Source organism: Bombina bombina, chromosome 10 (genome assembly GCF_027579735.1).
Source record: "Bombina bombina isolate aBomBom1 chromosome 10, aBomBom1.pri, whole genome shotgun sequence".
Classification (NCBI taxonomy): Eukaryota; Metazoa; Chordata; class Amphibia; order Anura; family Bombinatoridae; genus Bombina; species Bombina bombina.
Genome location: NC_069508.1, coordinates 138,537,521 through 138,553,659, shown reverse-complemented (window position 1 = coordinate 138,553,659; position 16,139 = coordinate 138,537,521). Strand labels below are relative to the sequence as shown.

The window sequence follows — 16,139 nt, the reverse complement described above, 5'->3', positions numbered from 1 at the left end:
AGTAGAACTTTCCTGTAGTATATCAGTCTGGTCCCGCCTATTACGGTCAGTCCAGCACCGAAATACCAGGCAATTCCTCTCTGAACAAGGAACACAGCAGCCGCAGACAATCGTTTCGTAATTCTTTTATTAGAAAAATAATCATATATGCATATATACAAAATAAAATCATAATAACAAATGCAAACAAAATAACTCTTGTTACAAAACTGAAATATTGACCCAAATTTTTGTCATCAGAAAAAAATCAAAATGCAATTAAACTTAAATAATCACACAAAATAAAATTAAACATATTTCAAATACAGACAAAAACAAACTGGAGGAAAAAAAATAAAAAAAAAAAATCCAATCCTTCCACTTCTTTGTCTTCCAGATGCCTTCAGAATCTAATTCCCCATATCGCCTCCTATCAAAAGAAAAATACAAAAACAACTTCCCACGGATCATACCCACACAATTACCTACAGTAACTACCTCTTTCTTAAAAATCAAAATATTACGCACATCCCACAACACCTCCTTCACACAACATGCCAACAACCATATCAATCTTGCTTTCTCCTTTTCCACACCATTTCCACACAAACCATACATCATCATATTAAAAGTAAAAAACTGAACTCCAGTCAAACCCTTAATCATCCTTTTCAAACATCTCCAAACATCCCTAGCATACTCACAATTCCAAAACAAATGAATAACACTCTCGCTTTGAAAACAACCATCTCTAGGACACACTTCTGAAGCCACTAAACGACGCATTCTCTGAAAATCCCTTGTTGGCAAACACTTATGCACACTCATCCAACTAATATCTTTCTGCCTATTCATCAAATACTTATTACACACATTTTTACATACCAACACACATTCATTTTCAGTCAAACCCCCAATCAACTCAAGACCTTCCTTCTTCTCCAATATTTTCAACACCATTCTGTTTGCACACCACATCTCCCTACTAACATTCTCCAAACGATATTTTTTAATCCAACATTCCACCCTTACATAAAACCACGGAACAGCAAAACATACCGGTTTCTTTCTATCAATCTCAAATAAACCATATCGTCTTAAAACATTTCCACAAGCATACTCTACCATACAACCAGCCATGCTATCCTTACCACTCAGAACCACACACCTACTAACATATTTCACAGCCAAAAATCTCTCCACATTTGGAAAACCCTTACCACCAACATTCTTACTCTTAACAGCAACATCTCTTTTCAAACGCTCCATACCAGAACTCCAGAAAAAAGAAAACAACACTCTCAAAATTCTCCGAAAAATCCTCTCAGGTGGCGGAAAAACTAACGCCAAATATAACAGAATAGGGATCAAAACCGATTTAATAACTAACATTTTTCCTTCCAAAGATAAAGTCCTTAAAGACCAAAACTGAAGTTTTCTACTCACTTTATCAAAAACATTCTCCCAACTTTCCAAGCCTTTCAAATCCACATCAAATTTCACACCCAACACCTCAATTGCACCTTCAGTCACAGGCCATCCACAGGAATCAATCTCCCTATCATTACCAAAAACTTTAACTTTACACTTATTCCAATTAACTCTGAAACCACTTGCCATACAAAAACATTCAACTAAAGTTTTCACCCTCCTCAAACCAGCCTGAGTCTCACATACCACACTTACATCATCCATATACCCAATCACTTTTAAACACCTTCCATTACTACCAGGAACACTCACACCTCTAACTAATTTATCCTTCCTCAAACTAGTTAATAATGGCTCAATGACACATACAAATAACACAGGAGACAAAGGACATCCTTGACGCACTCCAGATTTAACACAAAATTCCTCAGTCAAAAAACCATTAACCTGGACTTGACTCACAATATCACTATACAAACATTTAAACCATCCAATAATCTTACCAGAAAAACCTAAACGTTCTAAAACATGAAACATAAAATCATGCACTACCCTATCATACGCTTTTTCAAAATCCACAATAGCAACAGCAACAGACCTCATCCTCTCCCTCACATACCACATTACATCACGTAGTAACAACAAACTTTCAGAAATCTGACACCCAGGAACAGCACACACTTGCTCTTCACCCACAACCTTACCAATCACTCCACGCATTCTATTTGCCAACACCTTTGCAATAACCTTATAGTCAACATTCAACAACGTAATCGGCCTCCAATTCCTCAAATCTCTCTTATCACCCTTTTTAAATAACAAAACAATCAAACCTTTCCTCATTGAAACAGGCAAAACATTCATTCTAAAAACAAACTTACAAACATCCAACATATCCACCCCAATCAAATTCCAAAAACAAGTATAAAATTCAACAGGCAAACCATCACAACCAGGTACCTTCCCATTCTTAAAACTCCTAACAACCTCTGCAATCTCATCCAAACTTAGATCCCTTTCTAACAAATCATTATCATATTTTTCCAACTTAACCTCAATGTTTTCCAACAACTCATTTTCCAATAAAACATCTCTTGTTTTTTCTTTATACAGCTCACTGTAAAACTCATGAACTTCACGCAAAACACCATCCGTACCATTAACTTCACACTCAACCTTATCAAAAACACTAACAAAACCAGTCTTTCCTTCAAAAGCTTTCTTAAAAAAATATTTACTACAAGACTCATCCTTTTCCATTTTCTCCAATCTTGCCATAAAAACAATTTTCTTTCCTTTTTCATACATACACTTTTTAATTATCTTTCTTGCTTCAGCAATTTCCTCATGCACATCAATACCACAATTTCTCAATTCATACAAATACAACAACCTCAGATACCATTTATCATACAACTCCCTTTCCATTCTAGCTTTCTCACAGCCTTCCTTAATAAAAAACCTCTTTATTTCCACCTTCAACCATTCCCACCACATAAGCACATTACTAAAATCACATTTTCTTTCACGCCACCTTTCATACATCCAAACAAACTGACGCTTAAACTTCTCATCTTCTAACAAATCCACATTCAGTTTCCAAACACCCTTACCATACTTGATCTTCAAATCACAATTCACCTTACACATTAAAAGGGCATGATCCGTAAAGGGCATCCGCTTTAAAGAAAAATCATCAACACTTAAAAAGTTAGATAAAAAACAAAAATCAATTCGAGATTTTATCCCACCACTATCACTAAAGAAAGTAAAACCCTCCCCTGAAAAAGAAACAGACCCGAAGGCATCCTTCAAACCGAAAGATTTAAGCAAATCAAGTAAAAACTTCCCTGAGCTATCCACCCTATAATCACTCCCACCCTCTCTGTCCCCATTCTTAATAATACAATTAAAATCCCCAACCAAAAAAGTTGGCTCTCGGCCTGGCAGAAAAAACTTTAAAGTTTCAAAATTAAGCAAACGTTCTACCCTATTTGGAGAAGCATATACATTAAACAAACGAAAAACAGTCCCACAAAAACTAAAACTAACCAAAAGTACCCGACCTGGGACAATATGAACTACATTAAGGATAGAAAAACTAAACCCCTTAAACAAAACTCCAACCCCCCCCCATTCCTATCAGAAGAACAAGACCATACTTTAGGACCATATTCCCAGTCAGCACATTTAGGATGTTCAGAGAGACCACATTCCTGCAAACAAAAAATATTAGCAGAACATACAGATAATAATTTAAAAATTGCAGCTCTCCTTGCTATAGTTGTCATACACCTGACATTAAGGGAATAAATGGTCAGAGACATCACAAAAATAAATTAAAGAAAAACAAAAAAAGACATAACATCAGGACTTCTTCTTTCCTTTCTTTTTCTTAGGACTCCAAGGAGATCCTTTAAATCTGCCTCTGTGACGTTCCGACCTCCTAGGCTCCCCCTTGTCAGCCTCATAACCAGTAACTTCAGCAAGTTGGTTCACATCTCTTTTTATCTAGATAACCAACAGAAGAGGCATCAGAAAAGTCACCTATACACTGGCTAGAGTCAGAAGGAACGTCTTTAGTAGAGACAGAAGGAAACTCTGAAATTAAAGAGTCAGCATCACTTGTAGTATCTGGATCTGCACCCTTAACTACTGGAAGATTCAAATCAGGACTCTCCCATCCATCAGAATCCGCATCTATTTTTCGCTTGGAGGCAGATTTTTTCTCTTCAGTGTCCATATCCTCCTCAGAACTAGAGGACACAACAGCAGACCAATCAATGTTCTCCCCTTCACCAAGAACAGCATCAGGAGCAGCATCACAAGATGACTCAGTGAAGGAAAAATTCTCTGTCACAGGAACAGCAACAGTATCATCCACAGAATTGGGCAACAGGGCTTCAAGAACATCTGAAGCAGCTATCACATTAGATGTAGCAAGATCCACTTCCTGAAGATGAGATTGGGCTTCCTCCACCTTCTCAGCCACAGGAACCACCACAGGAGCATCAGACACCTCTCCGACAGGGACCCCAAATGCAGATTTCTTGCACAAAAGAGGTAATATAGAGTTCAATGCCTCATTAGAGACCTCCTCCTCATTCACAGATGGCTCAGCTGCAACTGAAGATGTTTTTTTTTGCAACATCAGCATAGGAAGGCTTCACTCTATCAAGCCCCTGAAACATCTTCAAAGGGCACATCCTGCACAGATGACTTGAAGAACCACACAGGTCACAGGTCCGGCGTTTACTACAGTGGGCAACAAGATGATCCTCCTCACCGCAATTTCGACATCTGGCACCTGGGCAATTTTCAGCAATGTGACCAAACAGGTTGCAACTACGGCAAAAAAGAGGCATGTCATCATAGTATAGGAAACCTCTATTTCCACCAATGGCGAAAGTCTGTGGAGGGTGTTTCTTTCCACTAATACCTAATTCATCAGGCACAAACCGCACCCAGAACCTGCGCTTTCCATTGAAAGTCCCAAACTGATTCTTCAGCTTGCTACCTCCTTGAACATCATCAAAGTAGCGACAAAGAAACAGACGAATTTCCACATCAGTGACCCAAGGGTTGTACATATGTACTGTCACCGGGATTCTTCTCTCCCTCTGCACACAGGCAACAAATTTCATGCCAACCAACTCTGGAGCAGCAGCCATATCAATAGTCCGTTGATAGCAGGTCTGTAAAAAATGCTCATCGGTGAAAGCCACATCAAAAATCCCTCTTGAAGGGAATGACTGAACACAATGCAAACTTGCTCTTGGCATCTTCAAAACACCCTCCAAAACCACCTGCTGGACATGAGCCAAACCAATCTTCTCTCGAAAGTCCTCAGAGATCAACACCCGAAGTGTATGGGGAACATTTGGCACATTGGTAGCCATATTTGCCCTATTGCCTCTTTAGGCTGGATTTCAGAGCGCCCCCCCAAAAGCAGCATGTGGCTGAAGTCCAGGGACGATGCCACAAGGCCAAGGGGACGGCCCTACTACCCAGTTGCTCTACGCCTAAGGAGTAGCCACCCCCCCCAATAGCAGCAGGAGCCCAAACCCCAAAGGGAAAGGACCCCAGGCCGAAGGAGCAGGTCTCCAGGCAGCAAACCAAGAACAGAAAACTGCACTTGAGCCAAGCCAAAGGCCCGAGAAGCAACCTCAGCTGATCATTTCGGCCTATTGTGGGCCTCGTCAGTGAGGTGTAGCAGTATTCTTCTAGGCACACTGAGCAAGGAGTCCACGCCTGGTTTCCCCTTTTTCCCATAGGGAGACTAAATACACACAGAGAGAAATGCACTCACAGGAACGAACAACCAGCTCAATACCATTGTTAGCCTGTTCTATGGCGATTTACCACCTGGGTGCAACTTCTTTTAGCCCAGCAATACTTTTCAAAGAGTAGAAATTTCCTGTAGTATACCAGTCTGGTCCCGCCTATTACGGTCAGTCCCGCGCCGAAATACCAGGCAATTCCTCTCTGAACAAGGAACACAGCAACCCCAGACGATTGTTTCGGCCTTCATTGGGCCTCGTCAGTGAGGTGTAGCAGTATTCCTCTAAGCACACTGAGCAAGGAGTCCACGTCTGGTTGCCCCTTTTTACCATAGGAAGACTAAATACACACAGAGAGAAATGCACTCACAGGAATGAACAACCAGCTCAATACCATTGTTAGCCTGTTCTATGGTGATTTACCACCTGGGTGCAACTTCTTTAACCCAGCAATGCTTTTCACAGAGTAGAACTTTCCTGTAGTATATCAGTCTGGTCCCGCCTATTACGGTCAGTCCAGCACCGAAATACCAGGCAATTCCTCTCTGAACAAGGAACACAGCAACCCCAAACGATCGTTTCGGTCTTCATTGGGCCTCGTCAGTGAGGTGTAGCAGTATTCCTCTAAGCACACTGAGCAAGGAGTCCACGTCTAATTGCCCCATTTTCCCATAGGGAGACTAAATACACACAGAGAGAAAGGCACTCACAGGAACGAACAACCAGCTCAATACCATTGTTAGCCTGTTCTATGGCGATTTACCACCTGGGTGCAACTTCTTTTAGCCCAGCAATGCTTTTCACAGAGTATAACTTTCCTGTAGTATATCAGTCCAGCACCGAAATACCAGGCAAGTCCTCTCTGAACAAGGAACACAGCAACCCCAGACGATCATTTCAACCTTCAGTGAGGTGTAGCAGTATTCCTCTAAGCACACTGAGCAAGGAGTCCACGTCTGATTGCCCCTTTTTCCCATAGGGAGACTAAATACACACAGAGAGTAATGCACTCACAGGAACGAACAACCAGCTCAATACCATTGTTAGCCTGTTCTATGTTGATTTACCACCTGGGTGCAACCAGACGTTGACTCCTTGCTCAGTGTGCTTAGAGGAATATGGCTACACCTCACTGACGAGGCCCAATGAAGGCCAAAATGATCGTCTGGGGTTGCTGTGTTCCTTGTTCAGAGAGAAATTGCCTGGTATTTTGACGCTGGACTGACCGTAATAGGCGGGATCAGACTGATATACTACAGGAAAGTTCTTCTCTGTGAAAAGCATTACTGGGCTAAAAGAAGCTGCACCCAGGTGGTAAATCGCCATAGAACAGGCTAACAATAGTATTGAGCCAGTTGTTCGTTCCTGTGAGTGTGCTTCTCTCTGTGTGTATTTAGTCTCCCTATGGGAAAAAGGGGAAACCAGACGTGGACTCCTTGCTCAGTGTGCATAGAGGAATATGGCTACACCTCACTGACGAGGCCCAATGAAAGCTAAGAAAAAAATGATCATCTGGGTTTGCTGTGTTCCTAGTTCAGAGAGGAATTGCCTGGTATTTCGGCGCTGGACTGACCGTAATAGGCGGGATCAGACTGATATACTACTCCCTATGGGGAAGAAGGGGAAACCATATGTGGACTCCTTGCTCAGTGTGCTTAGAGGTATATGGCTACACCTCACTGACGAGGCCCAATGAAGGCTAAGAAAAAAATGATCATCTGGGGTTACTGTGTTCCTTGTACAGAGAGGAATTGCCTGGTATTCCGGCGCTGGACTGACCGTAATAGGCGGGATCAGACTGATATACTACAGGAAAGTTCTTCTCTGTGAAAAGCATTACTGGGCTAAAAGAAGCTGCACCCGGGTGGTAAATCGCCATAGAACAGGCTAACAATAGTATTGAGCCAGTTGTTCGTTCCTGTGAGTGTGCTTCTCTCTGTGTATATATATATATTTATATATATAGTATAGAAGAAAAAAAGTGAACAAGGGCAGACATTAAGAATAAATAGAACATATTCTGCTATGTGAATAATGGAACGTGAAATATTTATATTTCATGTTGGGTTAAAGCACTTGAGGAAACGCAATCTGGTTTGCCCGACTTGGGTTGTTTTTGTTTTTTTCACTTCTCATGCTCAATTGAAGTATATGGGGTAATACGTTAATGCGCTCACAATATTCCAAGTTCGGCTTTTTGCACACGCTGGGTTAGTGCTTGTGCAAAATCTTTTTACTTTCAACTTGTTATATGCTCGCTACCTGCCGCACGCAAAAAAAATTACTTCTAGCGGAGTTAACCAGTGAGCAGGAGCGCTAAATAATGTTCCACTCATTATCTAGCCCATATTTGAATAAATTTGAATAATAATTCTTAGACCTTGTTTCAAAAATATTTAACAAAAAACTCTTCAAAGACAGAAATAGCTCCAACTCGCATTTTATCAAGTGGAGCATATTCACTAAGATTTGAAGAGCTATCATACATTTTTTTAAATGCAACATACTAAAGTGTTCTGTGTAGTTCACAAATAATACAATGTTTTTGAAATTATTTTAAAACAATGCATACATGTGTCTAATAAAGGGGTCAATTTCAATCTTTCCAAAATTCTTGTCTGATATCAGAAAAACAAAATATATCTATACTTATTTTCCCACAGTGGCTGCAATAACTGCTGCTAATTACTGAAAACCGAAATTAATGCACAATAAAAATTAAATTGCTGTCCAGGCTGCCCAACTGCTGTCTTCAGCTGACCAGGACACTCGTTCTTATTCTGCTGCTCCACCATTCCCTCCAATCCTTATAGATAAAATATCCTCTATCAATAAGTTATTCTTTTTATTGCGGGTTGATAAGGATTATGGAGCCCATCTATCTATCAAGCTCCGAATGCTCGCCAGAAACAGCTGCAGGCTCGCCAGAAACAGCAGTTATGAAGCAGCGGTCACAAAGACCACTGCTCAATAACCTGTCCGCCTAACCTGTTATCAAATTTGTCTATCTTAGTTGATAGCTTGTGGTCATGTGGATTGTGATCACCGACATTAAAGCGACATTAAACACTAAATACATGCTAGATAGAATGATGCATTCAAAGAAAAGATTAGTCCATGACTAACATGTAGATGTAATTTTTAATGTTTCATTAGTTGTTTAAAAATTGACAAAATAAGTGTAAAGTTTTAGTGTCTATAAAACACTGGGAGCTGCCATGTTGTAACTTGTGTTACCTTCTCTGCTGTGGCCAATTAGAGACAGTTATAAATTAGTCACTAGAGTGTGCAGCCAATGATTGTGCTGGATTTAACAGTGTTCTGCACTTCCATTTCTAACAGGAACTGAAAAGCTCACCATTTCAGAATGGAATTAAAGGCAAAGAGGACAAAATAAATAATGAAAGTATATTGCAGAGTTGTTTTATATATATACAATTTATCATTTTATATTACCATCTCAAAGTGTTTAATGTCCCTTTAATGCTGTCCATGCATTGTAACGCTGATTTTTCCAATAACCAATAAATACGATCGAGAAGATTGGAATCGATCCCAGAATCTGAATGCTAGTTGTCATTTTATTTTGCTTAAAGTCATGGTAAACTTTAGCTAATCAAATTCCATGGCCTTGATGACCTCGCTGAATACGGAGAGCAATATGCTCTCCCGTATTCAGCATTGCACCAGCAGCTCACAAGAGCTGCTGGTGCAATGCCGCCCCCTGCAGACTCGTGGCCAATGGGCCGCCAGCAGGGGGGTGTCAATCAACCCGATCGTACTCGATCGGGTTGATTTCCGGCGATGTCTGTCCACCTGCTCAGAGCAGGCGGACAGGTTATGGAGCAGCGGTCACAAAAACACGGGGCATCAAGCTCCATTCGGAGCTTGATAGATATGCCCCCATGTGATGTAATCCGTCTCATTAAAAAAAGTATATGTGTACCTTTTTAAAAAAAATCCATCTGTGAAAAGGGTTAAATCTGTGCTTATAGTAATACTTCTATTAAAATGTTATGCTGGCCCACTGGTATGAACGCTTTTTTTTTTTTTATGACACTCTTGAAGTACACCCTTTGAAAGCCCTTAGGAAGCCTATGTAGAGAATGGGTGAGACTGCTCTTTATGTCACAGACCAACCAAAAGAGATAATGAAGGGGGCAGAGGAACAGAAGATGCTTAGTAGAATTATAAATATTTTACTATGAAATATATACTTTTTAAAAACAAGTCACTTTAACAAAAGTCCCAATATCCACAATGTTAAATATTTTATCTACAATAATTAAATATGTCAGTCAGTATAGGTTGGCAAATATACCTGATTAACTATAATAGGTTTTCGTTTTTCTTTGTTGAGTGTAAGTGCAGGAAGCCTATGCATCACTATTTTATTTATAGTGGAATTGTTTAAATCCTCCTCCTGCCTCGTTCCATGCAAGATATGTATTTTCTTCCTTTGCATTTTCATTGGAGTAATAATACTAAAAAATACAGACAACATATTTTTTCAGTATATTGTGCAAATATTCGAAGCCTTAGGTAATATATGGAAGATGGAATGTCTCAATATGACCCTATACATTAATAATGGAGAACTGCATAGCAGACTGGCTGAAGATTGGATTTTCTGTATCTTATTTTATTTTGTATATGGATACTGCATTTTTCTTTTTTATGTCCCCATCACTTTTCTCTTACTCCCAGAGCACTCTTTAGCTCCAAGACATCTCTCGGCTGTTTCTCTTTGTGGACTTTTCTTCAGCTGCACAAACATTTCTAATTCTCAATCTAAACATAGTTTGTGTATATGAATATATATATATATATATATATATATATATATATATATATATATATATATATATATAATTCACAAATTCTTATACAGGCAAATTTAACATATCATGAATTTATTAGGGCTGGTATATATTCTACACCATGACTGAGCAGAGTTGTTATTACTATTATTATTGTTGTTGTCGTTGTTGTCAATGGACAGTCTACTTGAACATGTTCAATGGTGCTGTTGGTGTTTTCTTTATCAGCCAGTGAGCATAAGTAGGAAGTACACAACATTTGTATTAGTTTTATATTTTGCGGGTCGATTTTGTCAATGGCTTTGCAAGCTTTTCGACCCACTACGGCTGCAGGTCCTCACAAGAGAACCTGCATGCAGGATTTAACAAGCAGCGGTCATCAGACCGCTGCTTCCCTAATCTTTTTGTCACTTCTAAAGTGGCTCAATTCAATCTCTGTGGTCTAGTCCGACCGGGGAAATTGGCAGCTCCTGCCCGCGCATGATTGGCTGTGTGTGGGTAGGGGGAGGGATTGCACGTGAGCGCAATAGGGCTCATGTGCAATGCTGAATTTCGCCAGGGGAAATCAGCCCGCCAGAGGCGAGCTGCGGCGGACAGGTACGCGTATGTGCGCCCCTGTCCGCCCTAAGCTTGATAAATCGCCCCCTAAATTTGAATTGCAATATTCAGATACAAATATTTTCAGTCTTTTTAAATTATCTTCTTTAACCCTTTAATGACAGGGTAAAATTTGTCTACATCGGAAAAATCTCAATGATGGGATCGGGTCATGGGGACGTCCCTATGACGCTAGGCACGCCCTCCAGACCGCGATCCCATCTTAGAAGGGATGTTGCTTCAGGACAGCCAAACGGCTCGGATGTTCTATTCCGTCCTAACGGCGCTAATGCCCGGGGTGGTTAGGACAGAATAGAACGCCGTAACGGCGTTTAAAAGGTTAATATGTTTGTTTGTTAACATAATGTACTTATATTTATATGGGGCTAGATTACAAGTGAAGTGAAATCAGTATCACAAAGTGCATTATCTTGCACTCAGTCTTGAACTAATAATAACACACAATCTGGTATTAGAAGTGGAGAGTTAAAACATTTAACCAGAGAATCTTAATGTGGCTGAATCTTTATTAGTGCAACCTATATATTTATTCGATAACGTTGCCAGTGCTATTAGCTCTCTTATTGTGCTCATATTTCAAGTGATGACTTATGTGTTGCTCTCAAATGCTATCCAAAATACTGCTATAAAATGTAGTGCTTTTTGAGACCCGATGTAAACCATTTTTATTAATAGTATAGCACAGAACTGCATGACTAATTTCATTACTTGTGTACAATCATCTTAGCCCCCAAGCGATATCCAACATAAATTTTACTGCATGCCGCAATAGACGTCTATTGTGTGAGGGATATAGGGCACAAACGCTATCTGACATGCAGATGTTAGCACTCCCGAACATATAGCTTGAGAGCTAAAAATATAACTGTAGACATATATAATAAGAGTGCAAAAATAGAAGTGCTTACGAGTGGAGCACAATATTGTGCCAACGTGAACGCAATATTTGTGCTCCACTCAGTAATACCAGCGCACGTAAATGTGCGCTGGTATTACAAGTGCAGTCCAATGCGAATGCGACCTCACGTTCACATTGTTTGGAAGCCGAGCGCTCACAAGAGCGCTTCTGTAGGCATTAATGGGAGCCTCGATATAATGCTGACAAACGCGGCAAAACACCTAGTGCAGTGGGCAAATCATGCAGCGTTGGGCAGCAATAAATAAAGATATATGTATATGATTATAGACATATTTATGTGTTTATATCTGTATATACACATATTAACACAAATATATATGTATATAAGCATATACATATATATTTATAGAGAAAACACAGTCCCCCATTGACATCAATGTAAAGGCACCCCACATCCCCTCACTTTATCCCCTAATAACTGCTTTGTGCAGTTTTTTTTTGTTTTGTTTTTTAAATAAAGATGCTATATGCATATTTTTATTTTATGTTACTCTACAGTTCTCTTTATTATGGGGACTATTGGGGCAACTTTTTTTATTAACCAGAGATCTGATCTCTGGTTAATGATTTCTAGCGCTAAGTATAAAAGTGAGCGCACGGTAGCATTAACCAGCTACTTGTACTGGCGTGTTATTTAATATTCGTTGGTAAATTTGCCTCTTTACCAGCAAATGTTAAGAAAGCACCCCACTTGTAATCTGGCCATAAATGTGTCCATCTAACTGCCAGTAGTGCAATGATGTTCCTTCAGCAAAGGATAACAAGATACTGAAGCAAATTTGATAATAGAAGTAAATTTGAAAGTTGTTTACAATTGTATGTTCTATCCAAATCATGATATAAATGTTGGGGTTTCCTGTTCCTTTAGCTTACAATAGAGAAAAAAAAAAAAATCGCACTTCACTTGTAATATAGGCCTTGGTGTAAATAAATAAATTCACACATATCCCAAAAATTATCACTGGCTCCTAAAATGCTTTAAATTATTTTTGGCTAACTAGTGTTTTTAATTTTCAGCTCTAAATGGACACCCTTTATTAGTGATTTAGATCCATTGGGGCCTATCTATCAAGCTCCGTATGGAGCTTGACGCCCCGTGTTTCTGGCGAGCCTGCAGGCTCGCCAGAAACAGCAGTTATGAAGCAGCAGTCTAAAGACCGCTGCTCCATAACCCTGTCCGTCTGCTCTGAGCAAGCGGACAGACATCACCACAAATCAACCCGATCGAGTTGATTGACACCCCCCTGCTGGCGGCCCAATCTGCAGGGGGCGGCGTTGCACCAGCAGCTCACAAGAGCTGCTGGTGCAATGCTGAATACGGAGAGCGTATTGCTCTCCGCATTCAGCGATGTCTGTCGGACCTGATCTGAACTGTCGGATCAGGTCCGTCAGACCGTGGTTAAATAGGCCTTATTATATATTGGTTTTGATTTGAGATTTTTAGTAAATAAATAACCTATATTAAAATACCAAAAATGTGTGTGCCATCCGTACTGTCTTTCCATTTTACGCAGTATGACTATGGCACCTTGTATGACAACCTGCTGGTATAAGGGCAACTTGGCAGCAGATTTCTGGTAAGTACCTGACAAAAATCTTTGAAGCTCCAACTATTTAAATATTGGAAATGTGTCAAAATCTAAATGTTGTCAAAAACTGGATGGGAATTGGTACATACAGAACGCTATAGAAAACTGTGATATTTTTATGCTTATGTAAAGTTAAAGGAACATGAAACCCACATTTTTTCTTTCATGATTCAAATAAAGCATTCAATTTTAAGCAACTTTTGGCTAGATTACGAGTTTTGCGGTACGGCTATTAACGCTGAAAAATTGGCCATTACGCTGGAATGGCCAGGAATGCATATTACGAGTCGTGGCTGTATAGCTATACCGCAAGCATTTTAGCCTGTAACGCAACATCTATTCCGCACTCAAAAAAATGACATTTGCGTGCAGGATTTTCCATAGCGCCTTATTACAGGTTGTGCGGTTCGGACTAAAATACTGACAAAATCCACACGCCATCTGAGACCAGTGGTTATGACCAGCCCCCACATTTGTAACTACTAACTAAACCTATTAACCCTAAACCACCCTCCTCCACATTGCAAAACACTAAATTAAACTATTAACTCCTAAACCTAACACCCCCCCCCAAACTTTAAATTAAAATATATTAAAATAAATAAAAACTTACCTGTGAAATAAAAAAAACTAAGTTTAAACTATAAATAACCTAACATAACCATTCTATTAAAATTAAAAAAAAAACACCAATTAAAAAATCTAAATGACAAATTTAAAAAAACCTAACACTACGCAAAAAATTTAAAAATCGAAAATTACAAAAAATAATAAACACTAAATTACGAAAAAAAAAAATCTCTAAGCTTACAAAAAATAAAATAAATTAAGGGCATTCAGCTCTTTTACAATTGCCCATCCCTAATCTAAAAAAAAAAACAACCAAAAAAAAAGAAAAACTAACACTAACACCCATAGAATCTACTCACGGTTCCTAATGTAATGTGAAAATAAAGGTTTTTTCCTTTTACCTAAATTGGTGCTGTGGATACCATTTGTCTAGGTTCCTAAAGTCCGGATATCCATCTTCATCCAGGTGGCAAGAAGTCTTCATCCAGGCGGCAATATCTTCATCCATCTCGGGAACGTCTTCTATCTTCATCCCGGCAGCGTGGAGCTATCCTGGCAAAGACAACTTCAGTGTACGGCGGTGACCATATGAAGAGAATGTTGCCCGCAGGATATCTTCGCCGTCCAGGATAGCTCTGTTCCACGCCGCCGGAATGAAGATAGAAGATGTCCCTGAGATGGATGAAGGTGTCACAGCTGAATGCCCTTTTAAGGGCAATGCCCATACAAATGCCCCTTTAGGGGCAATGGGTAGCTTAGGATTTTATAGAGTTAGTTTTTTTATTTTGGGGGGTTGGTTGGGTGGGGGGACTTAGTAATTTGTTTAAGGTACAAGAGCTGTTTAACTTAGGGCAATGCCCTACAAAATGCCCTTTTAAGGGCTATTGATAGTTTATTGTAGGTTAGGGGGTGTTTTTATTTGGGGGGGGTTATTTTTATAGGGCTATTAGATTAGGTGTAATTGTTTTTATTTTTATAATGTAGTTTATTATATTTTTTAAGCTTAGAGTTTTTTTATTTTTCCAAATTTAGTGTTTAATATGTTTTGTAATTTCAGATTTTTTTAATTTTTTTGTAGTGTTAGGTTCTTTAAACTTTGTAATTTAAATGTTTTGATTAGTGGTTTTTTAATTTTTTTTAGAATAGTTATGTTAGTTTTTTTTATTTCACAGGTAAGTTTTTATTTATTTTAAGATAGTTGTATTGTAATTTAAAGTTAGGGGGTGTTAGGTTTAGGGGTTAATAGTTTAATTTAGTGTTTTGCGATGTGGGGGGGCGACAGTTTAGGGGTTTATAGGTTTAGTTTAGTAGTTATGATGTGGGGGGCTGGAGGTTTAGGGGTTAATACTTTATTATAGTGTTGGCGATGCTCAGAGCAGGCGGACAGGTTATGGAGCAGCGGTCTTTAGACATGGGCCCTCAAGCTCCGTTCAGAGCTTAATAAATGGGCCCCTAAGAATTCCATAATGTAATATTTTATATGAAAACTTTACAGTAAATCTGTTGGATCTGTTTGGAATTGGAACCTAACAGTGTATGTTTATGCAAAAATATTACAGGTTAACCTTACTACATATCTTTTCCTTTTTTACTTTAACTGATAACAACTGCAAAACAATGCATTTTATGCTAACATTATGACTGTGGTTAGCCTTGTTGTCTGCAGACTAAAGTCCAGATGGGCTCCTCCAAATAAGGCAAATGGTAAGTAGAGTTTCGCTATTAAATATAATTACAGTAAAAGGTGTTAATCTAATTTACTATGGAATTTTGCAGTGCAATACAATAAAATGATAATAATAATAATAATAATAATAATAATAATAATTGGCTGATTGATATTTAACTGAAATGAACAAGTGCTTGCTGGGATATGTAGTTTCATAGCTGTTACAATGATCTTTTCTGTTTGCTAAGATGGTAGCTGTAGCTC

The 16,139-nt window shown here is 39.1% G+C and overlaps 1 protein-coding gene across 1 annotated transcript in view; it reads right to left on the bottom strand.

The window, feature by feature from the left end:
• Positions 1 to 16,139, bottom strand: part of LRRIQ3 (leucine rich repeats and IQ motif containing 3) — a 154,434-nt gene that overhangs the window by 110,095 nt on the left and 28,200 nt on the right. The window contains 1 exon segment of the mRNA XM_053693188.1: positions 10,012 to 10,174. Coding sequence (XP_053549163.1) covers positions 10,012 to 10,174 — 163 coding nt within the window.